The sequence below is a fragment of the Mastomys coucha genome, unplaced genomic scaffold (assembly GCF_008632895.1).
Source record: "Mastomys coucha isolate ucsf_1 unplaced genomic scaffold, UCSF_Mcou_1 pScaffold22, whole genome shotgun sequence".
Taxonomy (NCBI): Eukaryota; Metazoa; Chordata; class Mammalia; order Rodentia; family Muridae; genus Mastomys; species Mastomys coucha.
The window spans coordinates 70,278,580-70,301,984 of NW_022196905.1; the positions used below are offsets into that span (position 1 = coordinate 70,278,580).

Sequence of the window (23,405 nt, forward strand, 5' to 3'; positions counted from 1 at the left end):
GGGATTAAAGCCGTGCACCACCACTGCCCAGCCGCCCATCTCTTTCTGAGCAATGGCTCTTTGACATGGCTTTTTCCCCTCCTCACAGCTGACCAAGGGCTTGGTGGGCATCTGAACTAATTCCTAGCTACAAGAATGAAAGAACCATCAACTCGGATTTCTCCCCTGTACAAGAAGCACTGGCCTCCCAGGGTTGTGGTCCTGATGACCAAGTTTGCAAAATATACTGTATGTCAATAGCAAAAGTGAGGGGTGCTGCTGCAGTTAGATATTGAGGTCCCCTCAAAAGCCCATGTGTTATAAATATGTGGTCCCAGTTCATGTTTCTTTTGGAGACCGTGGAACCCTTAAAAGGTAAAGCTTAGCTGGAAGTCTTTGGGTCACTGGTAGTGTGTCTGTTAAGGATGTGATGAGACCCAAGACACTTTGTTTTCACCTTTTCTTTTTCTAGGAAAAAATATTTATTTTTTTATTTGTGTGTGTGCTTGTGTGAGTTTATGCGCACCATATGCAGAAACCCTTGCAGCAGAGAAGAACATCGGATTCTCCCTCTGGAATTTGAGTCAGGGACAGTTACAGCTGTCCAAAACTTGGTGAGAACACAAAGCCCCTCTTAACCACTGAGCTATCCATTCCTTTACCCCCCCCCCCCCAATTCCTAGCCATGAGGTAAGCAGTTTTTCTCTACTTTATATCCCCGGCTACCATGCCTCACCACAGGCCCCCAAGCACCAGAGTCAACAAATCATGGATGGAAACCTCACAAGCTATGAAGGAAAGTCATCTTTCCTGCTTGTGAGTTGTTAGCACAGGTGTTGCTATGGTGATGGGAGATTGAGTAACACAATGTATGAAACGGGGATGTGGGTGTGAGGATGGAGATAAGATGAAATCTTTTCCCCACATCCTCCATGTTCATCATTCTACCTGCCCTAGCCCTGTGCACTCTGAAGCCACTGAAGCCACCATACTAAAGTTTGTAGCAAAAACTGATCTCCCAGCCCCGTCCCTGCTCAGTCATTTAGAGGGAGCTTCCTCTGTGAAATGTGCATATTCTATTTATAACTGACAGCTCTGGTCTCACCCACACTATTTCCCTACAACACACACTAGACTGGGAAGTTCGAGAAGACGGCAAGAAAAGTGCTGAAAAACAGGAGTGGATAGGTCCTGTGGATAATGTGCTTTCCTTACAGATCTCTCTGCTGCATCCCTTCCCTGTCCAGGGGATGGCAGGGCCAACTCCATATTCTTCAGCCTCTCGTCATGCCCTTGTTTGGTGCTTTCTGGAATCTACCCGCTCTATGAAGAATGCCAAGAGATGCCATACAGTCTACTTGGGTGTTTCTTTTCCAGGAGTCAACACCCGCTTCCTCTATGGGGCTTCCCCCTTTTGTCAGTTCAGGAAGTAAGAATCCCAATGGGTATTTTAAAGTGGGTCTTGGTGTATACTTTCTAGAACATTCTTGGCTACAGGGTGGAAGCTGTCAAGGTTAAATTTGCCTGGTCATCACTTTGGAATTACCCATGTGTCACAGATGTATTCCTCTTCTCTTCTGGCTTAGACCCAGCTAGGTCCTAAAGCTGGGAATAGGGGTGGGGTTGGGGGTGGGGGGATGGACAGTCGAAATTGACTGCTGCTGACACGCTGAGAGATTATGTGGGAGGGAACTAGGGTTTGGATCTCTCCTGCTCCACTCCCCACCCCACTCACACTGTGGACCACATATTTTCACCCCCACAAAGGAAAACATTCCTGACCTTTTTTTTTTTTTTTTTAAACATTTATCAGAAGCTGTCTAGACTTGCAGTAAAGTCACATTCCATATTAGTCACATACTACTTCGTGTGTGGTATGACCCTTCAATCGGGACAGTAAAGCCTGGACCCTGAGCAAAAACCACTTGGAAGCCGTAACTGCTGCCCAGGGACTCTCACCGAGCCTAAATGCAAGCAGAAGCTGCAATATGACCTGGAGATTCCTGGTAGAGCCAAGGGTTTCGGTTACCTTTCTCACTATTGTGACAAATACTTCACAGAGGCAATGTAAAAGGGAGGAGGGTCTTTTTTGTGCTCATGGCCAGGAAGGTGGGCAAGCTGGAGAGACTTCTCTATGGTCTCGAGAGTTTGGAACACCGCTTGCTGCCCTGCCATGTCAGCAGGTCAGGAAAAGAGAGTGTTTGGGTTGGGAAAGGTGGCAGGTTATAACCTGCAAAGTCTTTTCCCAGTTTGTTCTTTCTAGCCATGCCCCTTTCCTAGAGATTCCATAGTCACCCAAACCAGTACCGACCAGTAGGTACTCAAACAACCCAAGTGAACATTTCCCACAGGAGCCATAACAGTTCTTGAATCTATGGGACCCTGAGTTTTACAAACTTACTTATATACTAGTTTATTTATTTATTGTGTGTTTAAATATGCATGCATGTATGTACAGGCACATGTGTGTCACATGTGGGAATAGAGGACAACTTCTAGGAGTTGGTTCTCTTCTTGCTCCATGTGGGTATTGAAGCTTAAACTCAGGTTGCGGGGCTTGGTAGCAAGCCTTTACCAGCCAAGGTATCTCACTCGCTCTAGAATCCTGATTTTTTTTTTTTTTAAAAAACAAAACTGTAGTATCCTCTATTCGTAAACAGAGAAAAGAATTAGTGATTCTAGAACTTCAACACAAAATAAAGGAACTTGCGGAGATTTTACGCTGGCCCAGAACGGTTTCTATTTTGGGCTTATAATCAAATCACTTTGCCTTCCCAGTCCTTTGACATTGATAGATTAGATCATACTAGGTATTTTATGTAAATAATTTGCACCCAACAGATTTTTGCATGCGCAGGTAAAAGGCGATGCACGCCAGGCCAACTGAGCCAGTGACACTGGTGTGTGTCAGACAGAGGTAGAACAAAGTGTGAGAGAGGACATGCCGATAGGCAAGCTGAGTGGGACTTGGCCCCCGTTTCCACCACATCCTGTTGGCCTTGTGCTCTTGTGGACTGAACCTAAGGGACCCTCTGTTTTTAACCAGTTAAACGGGAAGGATGAAGCAATCTTGGAAGAAGTCCTTTTGGGTCCTTGGATCCTCTCCGATTCTTTGTTTCTCCATGCGAAAACGGAAGGAAACAGAAGCACACAGGAGCTCGAGGCCTCAGTTCCAGTAAGAAAGCCCTTCTGAGAGTCAGCCTTCCTGAGGGCCAGCCTTCCTGAGGGCCAGCCTTCCTGAGAGGCCTCCGAAGTTCCAAAGGATGCCTTGTAATTTTTCTTTTCACATCACCACTGGTTCTGCGCTGTGATCTGGGACCATCTCGTATATCCAGAAGAGATGCCATGTGTGGACTCTCTTATACCGACCTGTAGCTTTGAGTCTAACTCCAACGTCAATTTCACTTTTGCTAATTAAAAGAAGGTAGACGGCTGTCAAAATGGATCCACAAATTGAGGGGCTTTCAGCACAAAGCCAGCAGCCCGAATTTGATCCCTGGAACTCACGTAAATGTGAGAGAGCATTGACTCCACAAAGTTGCCCTCTGCCTTCCACACATTTCCCAACAGTGAGAGTTAGGAGTTTTGCAAAAGTAGGTCAAGCTGGATGGGCAACGCTACTGACAATTGTTCTTTTAATTGCATGTGGGGACTCTGTGTGAGGTCTAGTGGATCTTCAAGAGTCTGCCTGGCCAGCTGTAGTTACTCTTCCTTTCTTCAGTGTTTATAGTTTTTGTTACTTTTCTTAGATTTAAGTTTTAAACACACACACATATATTATATATAGTATTATATATCATTATATATTATGAATATTGCATATATGATATATATAATAATATATTATATATATATATAATATATCTAAACACATATATTCCCCAGCTCCTCTGATATAGTGTGTGTGTGTGTGTTATGAACCTACAGAGACAAGAAGAGGGTGTTAGGCATCCTCCTCTATAGTTCTGTCTTACGGTTTTATCGCTGGGAACAGACATCATTATAAGGCAACTCTTATAAGGAGAACATTTCATTGGGGCTGGCTTACAGGTTCAGAGGTTCAGTCTATCATCATCAAGGCAGGAACATGGTAGCCTCCAGGCAGACATGGTGCAGGAGGAGCTGAGAGTTCTACATCTTCATCTGAAAGCTGCTAGTGGAAGACTGACTCCCAGGAAGCTAGGGTGAGGGTCTTAAGGCCAGGCCCACAGTGACACACCTACTCCAACAAGGCCACACCTCCAAATAGTGGCACTCCCTGGGCCAAGCATATTCAAACCATGACACACTCCCAAGACCTCTTTATTCTTTCCAGTCTGGGACATGATTTTGATCTTATTCTGTGCTTCTTTTTATGTAAGATCCACACACTTTTTGAAGGAACTGCTGCCCAGGGTTCCTTTCTGTGATTTCTCAGAGGGCCATTTTAAATGTTTTCAGTGATAAAAATTTGATGACTTCCTGTGGCTTCCTGGTTTTGTTTCCCTCCCCAACCTTTATCTGCCTCTATTGTCTCTGTATCACCCAGTTTTGAACTGTTGTTCAGGTCCATAGCAGCTCTTCGTAGGTCAAAGATCCAGGCGACTGCAGCTCCTCGTTCTCTGGGTCTCTAACCAAGTGGTGGTTTCACAGTGAGCATCTGTTGGGACTTTCTCTGGTTGGAGGTGCCATCTTGGTCTTCCTTTGCCCTAGTTCCTTCCTCATGGTAGCTGACTTCCCAAACCCTTGTGGCACAGGTTCCAACCCACTTGCACTGTGGCATTTTCAAGGACACCTTGTCACCTACCGTTTTGTTATCTAGTGGTTCTGTGTTTTCACTTAAATACTTTTTAAAGCTTTGGTAAAACACATGCAACACTAAATATCAGCATCTTAACTCTTTTTTTTTTTTTTGTTTCCCACCACTGAGGATATACTAGGAACATGCTCTACACTTGAGCCACCCACCCAACTCCACCTCGCCTATCTATGTGTACAGGTCAGCACAGCTGGTACCCACTGACGATGGCCTAGACTACATGCTTAAAAGGTTACCATTGTACAAGAGTGGGAATGTTCAGTGGAAGCTGGATGCGAGATTCGGAGGGTTTGCTTTTCCCAAGCTAGCACGACCAGGGTGTGACATTCTCGAGAGGTTGGGTGCCAGAGAAGAGCCCGGGTGATCAGCCAGCCACTCAATCACAAGGGGAAACAGCGGCCAATGCAAGTGCACTGTGCTCCGATGCTATGATGGGACAGGTTGTGAGTACTCAATGCATCGCGACTGACTGCAGTTTTCAGTTCGTGACGGCTCTCGTAGCACCACGTGACTCCTCATGAGTGGACAGGCATCTATCTATCCTCTCACATGGTCGTGAGAGCAATCTTCAGACTTCTCTTCCTCTTGCAAAACTGGAACTCTGTATCCGTTAAACACCTCCCAGTTTCCCTCGACTTCCGGTTCTGGCGGCTCCTTCTATTCCGCCAAGGAGACCGAGATCAGGGAGATGGAGAAACTCTGCTGTTGCCATTTCCTCACTAACACAGACCCCCTGCAGACTGGAGTCTGTTCTAGACTCCCCTCCGCTATGGTATGGCAAGGAACTTAGTAAATGCTCCTCCCATTCTTAACTGAGAACTGAGTCATTCCTAATTCCTATAGTGTTTGGCAGGGTGACAAGGTGCTCTCTTGTACTCATTAAAGTGATTGATGGATAGCATAAGAGTTGGCACTGGCACTGGGCAGTGGTGGCGCATGCCTTTAATCCCAGCGTTTGGGAGGCAGAGACAGGTGGATTTCTGAGTTCAAGGCCAGCGTGGTCTACAGAGTGAGCTCCAGGACAGTCTGGGCTACACAGAGAAACCCTCTCTTACTCCCGCCCCCCCCCAAAAGAATTGCCATCCTTAGCCCTTTCCACGTCAATGTGCAACAATCTGCCGCTAACTCTTCATTACCTGGCTAATGACTGGCAAGCAGAAGGATCAGGTGTTTTCAAATGGATGCCAAGTATAAGTACTTTATATTTTATGCCATAGAAACTAGTAGCAGGTTTCTTTACTAATTGGTTGGTCCAAGATAACTTGATAATTTGGTAGTCCCCAGACTCTGCTTATGAGTATTTGAAGAGAAAGGGGTGGCCCAGATGCATATGGAGTGGCTTAATTAGAAGCAAATATTTGACATAGGTGCACACAAGGTAGTTAACTAATTGGGTATGCAATCAGAGTTGTGACTACTGTCACTATCAGAATCAAAAGGAATGAAATCCCCCCTTTTTTTTTTTTTAGTATAGAATAGAGTTAATTCAGGGCATGGGGAGGGGAGTTAAGAGGGTAATAGAGGCAGAGAAAGTCAGAGAGGGAGAGAGTAGAGAAGTAGAGGCCGCCCATGACCATGAGCAAAACAAATGGAGAGGGGGGAAGGGAAGGGAAGAGGGGGGAGCAAGAGGGAACAAGAGAGCAAGAGGCAAGAGAGAGTCGAGAGCAAGGAATGAAATCTTGCACTCATCCATGGCTTCACAGTCTTAAGGTTTCAAATTTGTCACTTCATTAATTTCTCTAACCGTGGTCATGGCCATCGGAGGCAGGAGTTCATGATATTCTTTTGTAATACTACTTATATAATCTGAAGAGGGAGACTGGAAGGGGGCACGTGTACATGATGACCATACAAACACAGAGAGGCATAAGCTGACAGTTTTCATAAACTGAAACACTCCATCCACACGATATTGCTATGCATAGTTTTAGTGACCTGTTCACACAAGAACTCATCAATCTAAAATAGACGTCACATTTCCATGAGAAACTACTGTGCACCACTTACTCGGCTGATGTCCAGAGGACATCTGCTGTGGTCCTTAGCACAAAGGTATGCTGGTTCTCATGGGCTCAGCGGATCACATTCTTATCCTGTGGATTTGAAATGGGTTTGTGCAATGATCTCCGCAGAGGGCTCAATTTTATTCAAGCGGATTGAAAAGTAATTTGCCCACAGCTCCCATTCTTCAGTGGCGAGGTGTTATTTTTAGAAAACACAGGGATTTATCTGATTACCTCTTCTGTTTTCCTTTACTTTTTGTGGGCGTTCCCCCCACCCCCGGAAGTGAAATGACACATTAGTTTTTTCATTTCAAGAAGCAAACTGATATCTAAGCCGTATCGGAGTTAGATCACTTGCAATTAACCACGTTCATCACAGGGGCTTGGGGGATCATTTTATCGAGCTACATCAGACAATGCCACTGCCAAAACCTGAATCATTTAAATTATTTTAATGTATCAAGGAACATCTATTGATCCTCTGGATACTTCTCTTGACAAGCACACATATGACCTTACATGATAAGCATAAGCACTTTGTCCTACTAGTAGTAATCGGGTGCTGGAGACCACAGGGGTGAGCAGGAAGCTTAATGAAGGAGACTCACAGTAGGAACACAAGCTGGGACGTGTAGATTAAGAACTATAGACAAAGCCAAGGGTGGAGGCACACACCTGCAATCCCAGCACTCTAGAGGCCCAAGTGGAGGCTCATAAGTACCACCAGCCTGGGCTCTGTACCAGGACCCTGCCAGAAAGAAAGATGGCCGGCAGGCAGGCAGGCAGGCAGGCAGGCAGGCAGGCAGGCACGCTGTAAATGAATGAAGAAGCATCTAGCACATATAGTAGGCTCTGGCACTTGGGTGTGGCAGGTTTGGGATTGAGTGTGGTGTTTATGCCCGTGTTCACAGCAACTCATCCGAGTTCTTCGTTTAGCTGTATCTGTTTCCTGGTAACAGGAGCAGGGCCGGGGGATCCAGATACACTGCATCATGGTGGCCTACTTTATAAAGTACAGACGAGACCCTATCACAGCCTTCTTCTGGGGATTATATGGGTGATGCCGCATACTGGCCCATGGGAAATTCTCATAAATCCCACTGTGCTGTTACGTTATCTCTCGGTCAAAAAATGTGAAAAATCCTGCCGGAAGCCACAGGCAGCTTCCGCCTTGTTGTAAGTATCTTGTCAGCAGTGTTATTAGCAGGGATAACGGCCTCACAGACAACTGTGTTGGAGACCGAAGCTCCAGAGGAAAAGAGGAACAAGACTCCACAGCCTCTGCAAGGATCCAAGGTCAGCCCAAGGACAGGGGCTGTCTTTGATTTTGGCACAGCCCTCCAATTTCTACTCTCTCGGGGGAGTGCTTGAGCCTGGTTGTTTTGTTTTGGTTTCAGATATAGTCTTCCTGTGCTGACTCTTCATCTCCCTGCCACAGATTTATGAGTGCTGGAACAAAGTTAGTTTTTTTTTTTTTTAAATAACAAAAAGATCGTTAATAAAAATAAAAATTAAATTTGCCTATATTCCCAGAACACGCAGAAGCTGCAGAGCAGCTGAAGTTAATTAACAAGTATTTATAAACGTAGAATCTAAATCCATCCTGGCTCGTCCACAGGGAGAAACAGTAGACACTGTGTTGTTGGAGACTGACAGAGAGAGAGCATCCTCACTGTCCCAGCAGGCCACTGCACCTATTTAAAACATCCCTTTTATTTCTTTTGCCAAGGAACTAGACAGAGTGATGTAAATATACTGTCTATTTTTCTTAGCATTTATCAAGGTATTTAAACACACCTCGAAAGTTAAAAAAAATTATTCTTATGTGTGTGGGTGTTTTGACTGAATGTGTGTGTGTGCCCTACCTGCATGGCCAGTGCCTGCTAGAGGCTAGGGAAAGGTGTTAGGACCCCTGGAAATGGAGTTGTAGACATTTGTGAGCTGGGTGCTAAGAATCAAGTTGCCACATGGGTGCTGGAAGAGCAGCCAGTGCACTTGAGTACTGAGCCATCTATCTCTCCAGTCCCTAAGACAAACCTGGAGGTGGTTCTGCATTAACATTCTATTATTAGTTCAGTTCTAAACAAACAAGAATAAGATCCACTCCTTTCCATCCCCATATGCTATTTTGGGTGAAGGAGTAAGTAAATTCATTTATATACTACGCACCAAGGCTATTACATTGCTTATAAGCACCTAGAGTATGCCATCAAATTAAAACGTATTTTGTTCATTATATGTACAGGTTACATGTATGACTGGACCCTCATTCATTTCTTCCATCCCAGGAAAATATGCTTCTAGTGATCACTAATAAAGTTATAGGCATGCATGCCTGTGTGTACTTCCTCCATGTCTGTACATTCATGCCTGTGTACATTCATGTAGTACATGCATGCCTGTGTGTACTTCCTCCATGTCTGTACATTCATGCCTGTGTACATTCATGTACATTCATGTAGTACATGCATGCCTGTGTGTAGTTCCTTCATGTCTGTGCGTTTTTACTGACTGGGCTTCCACAGGGGCTACCCTACTTTGAGTCTTACCATCTATCCTGCCTGTCTGCACTTCCCAACCAATCAGAACAGACATTAATTTTGCAGGATCCATACAGACATGTCAGTATCTTTCTTGCCACATAAACTCCTTTCGGCACACAGCACATGTACAAAAAGCAAGAACTGGATAGGAACCAAAGGGCTAATTTCCCACTCTCCTGCAGGAAGGGCAGGAAGAAGAAGAAACAGGGGAGCAGTCTCCCACATAACCTTCCTGATGCCCTGTGAAATAAGAGCGGAAGTTCTATTCGCAGGGAGTTAACGGTCAGAAGGTCAAGGGTCAGGACAAAATCCAGCTTGCTATGGACCAATAAAGGCAGGGGCAGAATGTGTTTGTTGGATCAAGAGCCAAGCCCCCAATGGTCCCTCAAACATCTGCTCTTGCCCACCATTCTATTATGGTGGGATATCGAAAGGAGGCCCATCTCACAGAAGCGCTCTGCACTCAACATCCTTGCAAGGTCCCTACTGCTTGTTGTTGTTTCCAAATGTCCTCTGTCCTCCTTCGCAGACTTTACATTTGCAGACACTTGCTTGTTACCCCAAACTGAACCCTTACAGGGTAGCCTTCAAACAGAAACATACATACAAAACGAGGTTCCCAGGGTTCGTCTGTATTACCCCAGGAGCAGCAGCTCAGTATTCACTAACTCTGTGCTCAAAGCAAACTAATAGGACACAAACTAATAGTAAGTAATGACCAGATACCACAGCTGTGTTCTGTTGCTGCCGTCTCGCTGGGGAGGAAGGGAGACTAGATGACCTTCTCAGGAGGCCAAACGTCCTGACATTGCTGAACGTTCAAAATACATGAACTCAGGCAATCCACATGCCCACTGGTGAGTTTGACAGCATCATTGTGTCAAGGAACAATGCTGAGAATGAGTCAATCAGAAAGGTCTCAGCTGAGTGACAAGACTCCCCTCTAGGCTGGGAGACCTCTAAGCTGAGTGGAGCTAACTCCTCCTATTAGAGATTCCAGAGAGGTGATAGTTCAGATAGTCCACACAGAGGCGAAGAAGGCTGTTCTTTCCAACAGGGCATCTGAAAAATCCACCTTCACCATTCATGAAGGTCCCAACTGCTTGTTGTTGGTATGGTCATTTCCCATTCAGTGCTTACCATATCCCAAGGCTTTGCGATGCTGGGGATTCAGTGATAAGCAAAGCCGATGAAGACCTGAGGCTCAAGAAAGGCATGTGCTCGAGAAATGCCTGACGGGCTGGATCATGTGGGTTTAGGTAAATTCTTAAGTCCTGTGATACCAACAGAGGGGAACACATTTCCACTTCGTCCAAACAGGCAAGGGCATTGAACTAGCCAGGAGGAAAGACAGAGGCAAGCCCTGAGCTGCCTGCAACATGAGAGGCCAGCATGCATTTCAAGAGCTTCCATTTGCTAGGGTGGACAAACGGTCTCCTGAAAAGTCCCTTGGCTGTAAAACATTGAATTCTGGGCAGGCAGAGCAAATACTGCCCCATCATATAAGAATTTCCCTAAGAACGAGAGTCCCCTATAGTCACGGGAAATCACTTTAAAACAATAGCAGTTCTAGGCTTTCGGGTAGGGCATTAAACCATCTGGAAAGTGTTTATGAGTTCCTTGGCTCAGCTCACGTCCAGACCAATTAAATCAGAATCTTGGGAGTGGAGCTCAGGCATAGCCTTCTGGGACTCGCCCTGGTGAGCAGACCAGCTAAGAGCGACTGCTCCAGAAGGTGAGGTGGCCTTGAACCTGGAAAATGGCAGATCAAAATGCTCTGCCAAGTTCACTTGGCTTGCAGGTCTGCAAAGCTAGTCATACATAGCCCTCCTATCTGTACCCCCAGTTCTAGTCCACACTTGACGGTAAATGTTATCATCTCTCAGACATAGGCAGCCAACCTAAGTGGGCATCTTCTGAGTCTAAATTTGCTCAGGCAGGTCAGAGAACAGGAATGCAGTGAAGGAAATATATATATATATAAATATATATATATATATATATGTGTGTGTGTGTGTGTGTTTATACAGTATGTATATATATGTATATATGCGTATATGTATGTATATGCATATATATGTACATACATATATATATATATGTACATACATATATATATATATTATCAGCTACAGATAATGCCCAGAGTGTGTATCCTCCTTTGATGGCACTCTTCATTTTCCAGACTGTGATTTTTGTTCACTGTCCTCTATGAAGGCGATAGTTTGACTAAATACATATATATATTTATATATATTATATATATAACTAATATTATATATAACTAATTAGTTATAATATATATAACTAACTATATAGTTATACTATATATAATATATATTATATATATGTATATATATATATATATATATAATTCAAACAACTTATTAGTGAACATTCCTATGTCAAAGATGCTGGAAGGACACGTACGGAACAGACAGGCCAGTGATTAGTGCACTGAATGACCCCTGGACCCAAAGCTGTGGACTAAAGTTAGTAAGGGACCCCACTAGGACTCAATACAGGTGACACTGAGCTGGAAGACACACTCTCTGTGCTCTAAAGCACAGTATACATGCTAGGCATGGAGTCTAAACACGTGTGCCAGCCACTAGACCCTCGTTATGGAGTCTGAGATCCCACAGGGGCAGGTGGGATTCCTTGTCCTCGTAGAACAAAGTCGAAGTTTCTAGAGGTTGGTCTCTAGTACCCTACATTATTGTGTAGTCATAAACAAAAGTTTTCACATCTAACCTGCGGACATATAAAGCGGGGTTGTGCTTGCATTGGTCAGAGTAAGACAGCATCGCACCGTGCAAATGATACTTTTTTCTTTCTTTCTTTTTTAAATCTTTGAGAGCAGGTTCTACTAGATAGCCTAAGCCAGTTTGCAACTTCCAAGCCTCCTGCCCCAGCCTGCTAAGTGTTGGTGTTACAAGTCTGTACCCCTGTATCTGGCTTTTGTTGCTATTTCAATGGCGCTTAGAAACTCACTCAGGCTTCATAATGCCGGTAACAACAAGAATGGAAATGAAATGAAATGAGGTCTTTCTGTGTGCTAGACATCAATATTGTTTTCCTGCATTATCTCACCTTTAAGTGGAAGATATAATCATAGCTACTTTTCAGCTAAGGAAACAATGAACAGAGTAAGTTTGGCTCAGATGACAGGGAAGAGGCTTAAAGGGACCTGACTGACTCTTAAGAGTCCATATTTGGAGGCTCTGTGCTGTATTTCTTCACACATACCATGCAGGTCTTGCCTGCTGTAGCACACTACAAGCATACGACAAGAAGCCGAGGTTGGTTAGAGACAATCTGGTATCAGCCCTCAAGCCCCCATTGTGCCTACAGTCACCACGGGCTGGGAACCATCTCCCCCACCTTTGGGCTTATCCTGATTGAGGCCATAGGTTCAAGTTCACAGAGTGCGTAAAGATCCTAGGATATCCGAAAAACTTTCTCAGGGCGGTGTTAAGAAAAAGATGGGTCACCCCCACTTGTGTACCGAGCCTCCTGCTTGCCCAGGAGAGAGGCATGCTAAGTGTTTGCTGACTGGTGCTCTTAGAGGGGTGGGTCAGGCGTGGCTCTGGAATCTGGTGACTTATGCAATGGAGCTGAGCAGAGCTCACCACTTAAAACACGACTGTAGCTCTGTAACTCTCAATGAATGGGGGGAGGGATGGGGGGAGACAGGGAAAGAAAAGTCTATCTCTTTGAGCTTAGCTAGACAGAAAAAAGTGGGCAGCCTGCAATGATGGGCCAGGCAGAATGGATAAAAAGAAAAAGGCCTCGAAGGGGAAGAGCATTTGGGTGGTAGCGAGGGAGTGGGAGGTTCACTTTGCCTCCTTCTGCTGAATTTAGAAAGACCTGCCCTGCCCTGCCTTGCCAGTTACCGTCTAGTGAACCAAAGGCTCCATGGTACACAGAGCTGAGTCAGATCCACTCTACTCTACCACTCGGAGCCTCTGATCTGAGACACACCTGAGCCCACAGGGGCTTCTAGCTCTAAAGCCCAGGCTTGTCAAACATTGGGCAGCGTCTTTATCTCTGCCCTGGCTTGCCCTCTCCAGCTGGGCTTAGCATCTTTAATAAGGGGCCACACTGCAGGACCCCGCTCCTTGATGTCTGTGCACATAGAGAAGCATGCATTTCATTTTCCCATCAAAAGCTGGTGGCTTCCTGAGGGGTTCCTTTTGGAAGCCAAGGTTGCCATCTAACTGCTGAAGCCCCGATTGAAATTCCCCTTTGGATCCCCCAGTTCAGAAAACTCCCATGGAGAATGAACCAGCTTGGAGTCCTGCAGGCCTGGGCCGCCCCAACACATTCCTGAAGCTTTATTTCTGTGTGGTCCCTTTCAAAACCTTTGGAAAGTTCCAGGAGATCCATTTCTTGATAAATGTTTTCATCGTTGCCTGGAGTGGAGCCAGAAGAGAGCAGAGCAGATGTCAGATGCAAAGACTTTCCAACTCCACCACTTGACCGCTGGCTGCTAATTTGTACTGATGTAAATGAAATGTCTGGGAAATGTTTCTCATTCAAGGGAAGACAAGCTGTGATAAAACTCATCGCTTATATGCTGACTAAAAAAAAAAAAAAAAAAAAAAAAGCAAGCAAGCAAACTCCTGCAGAAGCTGGAGATGTCTCATCTCCCAAAAAACACTGAGAAACAGGGCAATGGCAGTGGCAGTCAGCTCTACCAATGCCTGGTAGAATACTAAAGCACTAGCATTTTGTTTTGTTTTGTTTTGTTTTTTGTTTTCTTCCAGAGTCAAAATGGAATCTGATGAATTGAGTTCTCAAATTCTTCCATGAATTTTCCCTCTGCACCTTGTCAAGAGTCTAACACTGGTGCTGGAGAGGTGGCTCAGTGGTTAAGAGCACTGGCTCCTCTCCCACAGTACCACACGGCAGCTCAAAACTGTTGGTAATTTCAGTTCCAGGGTATCCAAAACCCTCACGCAGACAAACATGCAGGCAAGCCATCAATGCACATGAAATAAAAATCAATTAAGAGTCTAATGCCACCACTACCAACAAATAGGCTTCAATACCAACAAATGCAAAGTAATGCACAATAGAGGCGCTACCCACACACCACCCTTAGGTGGTGAGTAGATATTCAAGTTGAGAAAGCAGAGATATGCTGGGATTCCAGTAATGCGCAGCCATCCAGTGAAGGGGTGAGCCTAAATGGTACCACTACACCCTATCACACTGAAGTTGTGACAACCGCCTTTCTACAGTAGCCAGCTCTGTGAACCTGTCAGTTTGGCTTGGCCTTGGCCTCATGGACTCTGTACTGTGGGTTGATGAGGATCATCATACCTCATGAACGAGCCTTTGTCAACACTAGGTTACTCAGCCTGTTTTACCTGGCTTGAACCATTCTTAGTTTTCAGAAGCAAGACTTCTGTGTTACTCTGGCCTGCTTCTGGGAACAGCAGGATTTCCTCCCTGGATTTCCTGGACAGCTATGCTACCTCCCTCTGCGCCTCCCCCCAACCCCTCAACTCCCTTGCACTCCCCCAACTTTCTGCTGGGTTAGGGATGTTAAGGGGGTGGAGCCTGCTGTAAGCCCCAGCTGTGGCTAGTTAATCTTGTCCTCTGTGAACCCAGAAAGCAATTCAGCACATTAACTTTTCAAAAGGGTCAGATCGTTTTGCCATTAATTGAATTTGGGATAAAACATGATTTAACTCTTTAACACATATACATTTCAAGTGAAAAGGAGACATGTTCCCCCCCACCCCCATTACTCTGGCTTTCTTCCCCTGTTCCATCAGTGTCTTGGTGTACAGTGTGTGTAGGGGTGCTCTTCCCCATGGGCATTTTGAGCACCTCTACCCAGACCCCACTCCTAAAGAGTAAAGGCTATCCGATGACATCTTTACTATTACCTTAAGTGAACAGGCACATGGGTAGACCTAAGTTTCCATCACTTTCAAAACTTTCCAATCTTGTCACTCATAAACTCCCAAAGGGAGGGACATTCATGAATCCTCCTGGCTTAATTCTTTTGACAGGAATTCAATCTTTCCTCTCTACTGATTCCTAAGAAGATGTTTGTGCTATAGTTAAAGGCATAGAGACTAAGTCAGAACCCATAAGGGGCAGCTGGAGGCAGAGGAAGCTCACAATCGAATCCCCTGGGAGGCAGATTTTAGAAACGGGGAGGCCTACTGCCCTTGGACCCACCCAGAACGAGAGAAGCCAGCTGCCCTTGGACTCCAACCAAGGGCATTGTGTCAGCGAGCTGTCCAAAAGAACACCCGTATAAGGTAGTCTCTCTCTTCTAGAAGGCAAGTAAGTCTCTAGTGGACTCTTCTAGGGACAAGACAGAAATCATGCTAAGGATGTCAGTAACCACCTGGGTAGCACCATCATTCCATCGCAGAGCTGACCAGTGTGAAGGAGGGGAAAGTGGTGACGGCTTCCCCTACTCTGCCCTCCTAACTGAGGTCACTTCTCAGCTCTAATGAGGCTTTCTTCACTCCCACACAACCACGCTACAGTGTTCCTGTTACAGGTTTCTTCCTGGTGTGTAAGCTGAATGTGCCTGTGGCTAGTCAATTTAGGCTTTTAAATTCCATTTCATTGAAGAACTACGGAATGGGCACATGCCATTTAGTAACCAATCCCCAAATGAGGTAGACTGTACCTTGTTCTCTGAAGAGCTTTTTTCTAAAACAGCGATTCTCAACCTGTGGGTTGTGATGCCTTTGGGGGTCCCATATCAGAGCCCCTGTATATCACATACTTACATTATGATTAATAACAGAAGCAAAATTACAGTTATGAAGTAGCGATGAAATGGCTTTATGGTTGGGGGTCACCACAGTTGGAGGAACTGTATTAGAAGGCCACATTAGTAAGGCTGAGAACCACTGCTCTAAAAGGACCCTCCCGGAGTCCTTTACCCCTTCTTCAAAGTTGCCTGTCCCCTTTTTAAAGCATACTCCAGGAGCTTAAAGCTTCCCTACAATTTGGTGAGTAAAGCAGGATCAAGCAATAAGGAAGAATTAGTGATCTGCTCTCTGTTCTAGAAACTTCTATGTTTAACAAGGGCAAACAAGGCCAAGAAAGTTTTAAAACTATAGAGAAATTATTATTGGGTTGGGGCAGATTTTTTTCAACATAATATATATTTTTTATCGATTATCTGGGAATTTCATATACCTGGATCACACTCACTTTCCAGTCCTCTTGGGTCTGCTCCCCCACTCTTATGACTTCCCTCAACCCCCAAAGGAGGAGGAAGAAGAGGAAGAAGAGGAAGAAGAGGAAGAAGAGGAAGAAGAGGGAGAAGAGGAAGAAGAGGGAGAAGAGGAAGAAGAGGGAGAAGAAGAAGAAGAAGAAGAAGAAGAAGAAGAAGAAGAAGAAGAAGAAGAAGAAGAAGAAGAAGAAGAAGAAAAGGAGGAGAAGGAAGAAGAGGAGGAGGAGGCAGAGGAGGAAGAAGAAGAGGAGGAGGAGGAGGCAGAGGAGGAGGAGGCAGAGAAGGAGGAAGAGGAGGAGGAGGAAGAGGAGGAGGAGGAGGAGGAGAAAACAAGTCCAATTAATGTTGCCCATATATGTACTAGAGCATGGTCAAACTCCCAATGGCCTAGCCCTTAAAGAAAGCTGAGTCCTTCCCTTCCTGATCCATCCCCACCAGAAGCCATCAGTTGTGGAGAGCTATACTCCTGCATCTTTATCACAGCTTTAAAGTGTTCTCCTCATGGCTTTCTGCCTAGGCTGTTACTGTGGGGGGGCATGGGATGGGGAAAGGGGTTGTCATAGAAGCCTAAGGCTGAACTTAGCAAGGCAGTGTTCAGAAGCAGAGAGAACCAGGTGCTCCCAGGTAAGCACAGCCTGTCATGGCAAGTTAGGGTCTTGGGACTGGCAGTTCTTAGACACTTTTCTAATTGTCTTCTGTGTTCTTTGACTTATCTCTCTTCAGTTCCTCCTATACCAACTTTACCTTCCATCTCTGTAAAAAAGGACCTTCTGCTCTTTGCTCCTGGGAGTTTGATGTTTTAAGTTCCCATGTAGAAGCAAGGTCATGTGGTATTTGTCTCTTTGAGTATACCTTATTTAACACAGTCTTCCGGGTTCATCCATGCTGTCAAAAATGACAAGATCTCCTTTTTTTGTAAAGCTAAATAATATTCCATGTCCTCTTCCTTCTGACTCCATTCCCACCCCCGTCCTAAGTCTTCTTTAGCGGTTTTATTTCTTTCTTTCTTTCTCTATCTCAACCAGGATATCACTTCCCCAAGAAGTCAGTATTGGCTCTTTTCCTCTAAATCTGGACACCATCCATAGCATAAATCTGTTCTATTTGCAAGACAGAGTTATCTTAACAAAACATTACGTTGACATGTCTGGTCTCAAGATAAACCAGTCCCCTAACAAGTTCATTGGCTGTTGGAACTCCTCTCTGTCAGCTTCCAGTGGAGATCCTGGGTTCATTCAAGGATAGGAATGGCACAGAAGCATTTACATGACATGTTACCAATCTTAAAAGAAGTTTAAAATGAATTTCTTAAAGAAAGGGTTTTAAGTTTGTCAAATAAACTTCACTGAAGCTGCTTCTTCTTCTTCTACTTCTTCTTCTTCTTCTTCTACTTCTTCTTCTTCTTCTTCTTCTTCTTCTTCTTCTTCTTCTTCTTCTTCTTCTTCTTCTTCTTCTTCTTCTTCTTCTTCTTCTTCTTCTTCTTCTTCTTTTACTTACAACAAAGATCCTGGACTTGATTGTAGCTATCAACATGATGTGAGTGTTTGTGTGTGTGTGTGTGTGTGTGTGTGTGTGTAAGGGCACGCAACAGGGAGCCCACTGTCCACATTCCCAGAGGAAGGCACTTCCCCCAGGGTCTCTTCTGTCTGACTAACAAACATATACCAAGTTCTGTTAGCCAGACACTGTTTGAAAGGCATTATAAGACAGAGGCTGCCTTTTATTCTAGGAGAAAGACACATTTAAGGAGATGGTGGGATGGTCTATACGGCACAGCTTATTCTCCACTCAGGCGGACGGCCCTGCTTCCCCTCAGATCTGTGCTCTCTGGCTCATGGCACTGCCCCACCCATCCCACTCAGTACCTGCCTCACTCATCCCTAGCCTCGATCTCATTTCCCCATTGTACATTCAGGGTACACACAACTATGTAAAAGTATCAGTTGTTTCTGTCAAAGCTTACACTGAACTCTGCAAGAAAGAATAACTTCTATTTATTCAAAGTTGTTTACCCCAAGACTAGAAGAGGGCTGGGGAATTCTTTCATCCATTAGTCCATTCAAGTGCTGATCTGGGCCCTTGGAGATTTGGGCTCTTTGGGAAACAAAGATTCTCTTCTCATATAGAGCTAACTTTCTAGTTGAGCAAGGACACCAATCTTTATCCAGTGGATTCTGCAGTTAATTTTCATGACATTTAATCACCATAAAACTCCATGATATAACTGTAACCCCATTCTACAGATGAGGAAACCTATGGACAGAGAGACCAGGAGAGAACAAAGCTGGCAGTTCATGGTAGAGTTAACATTCATAGTCAAGGAGTCACGGTCTACAGCTGATTGTCAGCTACGGAATCTTTGTACAAATACACAGCATGGATCCAGCAAGAATTTCTTGATATTGAACAGTACTAGGAGGATAACATCATAATGGAGCAGGGGAAAGTCAGATCTCACAGAGAAAGTGACAATAATTTCCAAGGCAGGGTGTGTGCTTGTCTCTCTGTGTGTCCCTGTGTGTGTATGTCCCTGTGTGTGTGTCTGTATGCAGAGTGCAGGCAGGAGGCACTGTAGGCAGATAGCATAGCATTTCCAAAGGCATACAGAACAGCAGCCATATAGTGTAGGAGGAGCATAGGGAGACTGGAGGGAAGAGGTCTGATGGAATCACACTGTGAAGACCCTCCTGTTGCCTGAGTGGCAGTTCGAACTGAGCCATGGGAGAACTAAGAAGAAAGACTGAATGGTGGCATTCTAGGTCCACAAGTAAAACTTCCAAAGGGTGAGAAAATGGCACCCAAATATATCCAAGTAACTACATGGGTGCCAAGGAACTCAGATTCAAAGGGCTGTAAGCGAAAGGTCTGAGAGCTGGGATAGAAGAGCAACATCTTCTGTCCCGACATCATGACTTTATTCATCATGACTCTCATCATCTCTGTCCTGATTCTTTTTATTAAACTGAATTGTCAGCCCCCCCCTTCCAGTTAGCCAAGGACCCCAGTGAATTCCACTGGTACTCAGCTCATCAGTGACGGATCCAAGACTTGAGATCATTAGCTCATTATCTTTCTAACAGATTTGCAAGCAGATGGTTTCACCTTCCACTGCAGAAATACAGAGAACCAAGCAGGACAAGCTCTCTCTCTAGAAGGCATTAAATGGTAATCTCAGTGAAGAGCAACACCAGGAGGTGCTCCAGGGATCTAGGGAAAAGTGCTCAGCAATTTGTGACTCGCACAGATTTCCTTCATCGTCAAGACTAGATTTGCCCTGATGGTCGGCTATACACAGCTGAAGCTGGCTAGCTGCTCCATAAATGCTATGCTTAATGAAAACAGAGGAACAGAATGGAGACGGCCTATTTCACTGGACTGAGCTCTGCAAAAATACACCTTCTCTCTCTCAATGCAAACACAATGCGTGTTTCTTTTGGGGGAAAGAAAATGGCCAGAAAAAGGGAGGAAATACATTTTTATTCTCTGGAGAGACCCAGTGCTAAGTGGTACGTAAGTAAGTGGTACTTTGGCCATTTAGCTTTCGTCATTGTCAAACTATACCGAGGACCCCAAATGGTTTGCAGCCTAGAGAGAGACCAAAGAGCTGGCTTCCCTGGCAATGAGGCAGACTGGACTTGGTTCCTTCCTATTTCTTCATCACACTGTGTGGGTGTAGAGAGAAGGAAGTAGCAAGAGAGAAACTGATAAAACTCTACACCTCCAAAAAAAAAGACAGGAAAATAGAGGGGCACGACTTGGGAGGAAGAAGTAGCATGGGGAGAGGAGAGGGTGATGATGAGGCTAACTATAATACAAGTACATTTATGAAATGTCATAACAAAACCTATCATTTTATATAATTAATACATTATTAATTATAAAATAATAATTATACTATTTTATAAGTGTGTAATATATAAGTAATATATAATATAAATATATAGTGTGATATATATTAAATATATAATAATATAAATATATAAAATAACCAAAATTAACAGAATAAACTTGCCACACATGAGGAAACACCACTTGAGATGTTACCAGGCTAATCAGCTCTGATAGGGCAAAGATGTCTGACCCTGAGACTCTGGGAAAGACATTTCCCCTTGGGATGTTTATAAGAAACTCTCAATATTTGGAATGCATTTGTAATGTGCATTTTCCTTCAAGATGTGACTGTCGTGCAAGAGCCAAAGGGGAAAATGGCTGTTTCTGTTGGAAGCAGGGATATTTGGTCTGTGATTTTTATAAACGTGAGGTGATAATACCGTAAGTGGGTAACCGTGAGTTAACACCCTGTAAGGCTTTCAAGGGCGAACTTTGAAGCCAATGGCACACAGCCTATTTGCATACGGATTTCTGGGAAAAGCTGTAAAGAAAGAACTGTTACTTGGAAAATCTGGAGAAAGTCTCAACTGTGTTCAAGAAGCAGCAGCCGACTTTCCTCCCCTCCCCCCTCCTACCTTGGCTGAGGCCAGGACAGCCGCTGCCAGCGCAGGGCTCTAACGTTCCCTCGAAACGACTGCTCATGGAAAATGTTATTTCAGGCACTAGAGTTAAAGTTTCTGATTTCTTTTTTGTCCCAACCTCAGACTTTGTTTTTTCCAACTTCATTTGTGCAAGTTTGGATTAGTATGGGATACAATAGACAAACACAATGTCAAAGCCATTCCTGCGGAACCTTGCATCCTGTGGACAAATTATGAAAAAACATAACTAAGGCCCGAGAAGAAAAACAACATGGTCAGAGGTTTCAGAACATCAAAGTGTTTGTGTTTCTTTTTACCCCCAAGTATAATGCTCTAGCTAGGCTACCGTTTGATAATTGGAAACTCCAGTACTTGAATATTAATATGAAATTTAACTTAAAAAGTTATTACTAAATCGACTTTCTGAAAGTCTTTCCTTTGTATTTTTCTGCTAACCCCGTCTACCCGTCTCTCTGTACACATCCAAAGGAAAGAAAGAATGATGAGAAAAGGTTTTCAAGAGTGTAGAGGCTTTTGAGACTTGCCCTGCAGGCTAGTTTGGTAAATTGTGCCTCGGAGTCTCGGAAAAATCGTTTCTATATTTACACTTTTTTTTTTTTTTTTTGGCGCTCACTGGCAACTCCAAATAAAACCATCCCAAGAGAACCGGGGAGGCGTTTCTCCTGGCTCGGGGACACGGGGTAGCCATCCACGCCTCCCTCCCGCGGGTCTCCGGGGATTCTCTGCGGCGGCGAGGGGGCGAGGGAGGAGTGGGCGGGGAAGGCGCTGGTGCCCACCTTGCTCGCAGGTGCCCTTGCTGACCTGGGTGATGGCCTTCTCCCCGCGGCTCTCGGCGCGCAGGCTGGCGGCGCGCAGCTGGCAGCCGCTGGGGTAGGTGACGCCGTCGCTGCCGCACACCGGGTAGCGGGTCTTGCACACGCACACGGCGAGGGTCGCGGGACCGCCGGCTGCTGCCCCGGCTTTACCCTTCCGCCTCTTGCGGCTCTTCACGCACTCCATGCCCGGCGCGCAGTGCCCCCTGCCGGCCGCGCCGCCCCCGCACGGCTCACCCTCGCCGCGAGCGCACACCGGGCAGCAGCCGCACGCGTCGCGGGTCTCACCCAGCGGGCAGCCGAGCGGGGGCAGCGCGGGGCAGGAGGCCGGCACGCACGGGCCGCAGGCATCCGAAGAGGAGGAAGAGGAGAGGGGCAGGAGCAGGAGCAGCAGTCCGGCTGCACCCAGCAGCAGGGCGCGCGGCGGCCGCTCCATGATGGGGTGGCGGAACGCGAGCGCGCGAGTGAGCTGCCCGGCTCCGGGAGGCCAACTCTTAAAGCCGCTGCCCCGCCCGGCGCTCCAGGGGCCCTCCCCGGGGCGGAGAGTCAGCCCGCCGCCCGCCCTGCTCTTCCCGCCCGTCCGTGATCCGGCCTCCCTCCCGGATCGCCGTCAGGGGCGTCTCCGCCGGCCGGTCCTGCTCAGCCCCCTGCCCCTGTCCCTCTCCATCACTGGAGGGAACGCGTCTCCCACTTCCTCTCCTCCTCACTTTCCAGATCCAGCTATTTTTTTTTTCTTTTAAATCTTTTAAAATTACTAGGACTATGAGAATGCACTGCTCACTTCATTAAATTCTCTGCGGGCCTGGGAAACCCGAGTGCTTTGTGGTTACTCTTTTAAGGACAGACTACGAAGGGAGTGGGGTTTGTGTCCTCTTTGGCTGCAGGGCTGGTGTGGTTTTAGATGTCAAGTTCTTTTTGGACCCTCAAAATCTTGCTCTTCTCTCATATTACACAAGCTGTCTGATGCTGAGTCAAGTTTAAAATTAGTTTTAAAAGTTATGGTTCTAGATTTATTTGTCTTTATTTTATGTGCATGGATGTTTCGGCTGCATTATGTACATTATGTGTGTGCCCAGTGCCTCGGGTGGGGGGCGGTGGGGTAGAAGATCTGATATCTTGTTACTAGAGTTAGAGACAGTTGTTAGAAGCCTTGTGGGTTCTGGGAATCGAACTCAGGTCTTGGACCTGAAGCTCTCTTAACAGCTAAGCGGTTTATCCAGTCCCTTACTTTTTTTTTTTTTTTTAAGTATTTTTATTTTGTGTTTGGGAGTAAGTGTGTATGTTTGTGGATCCACGTGCCAAATGTGTGGAGGTTAGATAACAACTTGGAGCAGCTGATTTTCTCTGTCTACTAAATGGGTCCTAGGGCTTGAATTCTAGTTATCAGTCTGGTTCCCAAATCACTGGCCTGTGTTAGTATTTAAAACACACAGAGAAGAAAACCTTTTAGAGGAAGGGCCACTAGTGGACCTGCGGGGAAAATGGTCTTGTGTCCTTTTCTTTAGGATTTTTAGCAGTTCACTGCTCACGCAGATAGCAGTTATCAGGGATCAGGATCCCA

General features: G+C 45.5%; 1 protein-coding gene across 1 annotated transcript in view; it reads right to left on the reverse strand.

Moving 5' to 3' along the window:
- Igfbp7 (insulin like growth factor binding protein 7) overlaps positions 1-22,309 on the reverse strand; it is a 58,826-nt gene extending 36,517 nt beyond the window's left edge. The window contains exon 1 of the mRNA XM_031342831.1: positions 21,809-22,309. Coding sequence (XP_031198691.1) covers positions 21,809-22,280 — 472 coding nt within the window. The 5' untranslated portion in view covers positions 22,281-22,309. The remainder of the gene's footprint in view (positions 1-21,808) is intronic.
- Between the last annotated feature and the right edge of the window lie 1,096 nt (positions 22,310-23,405).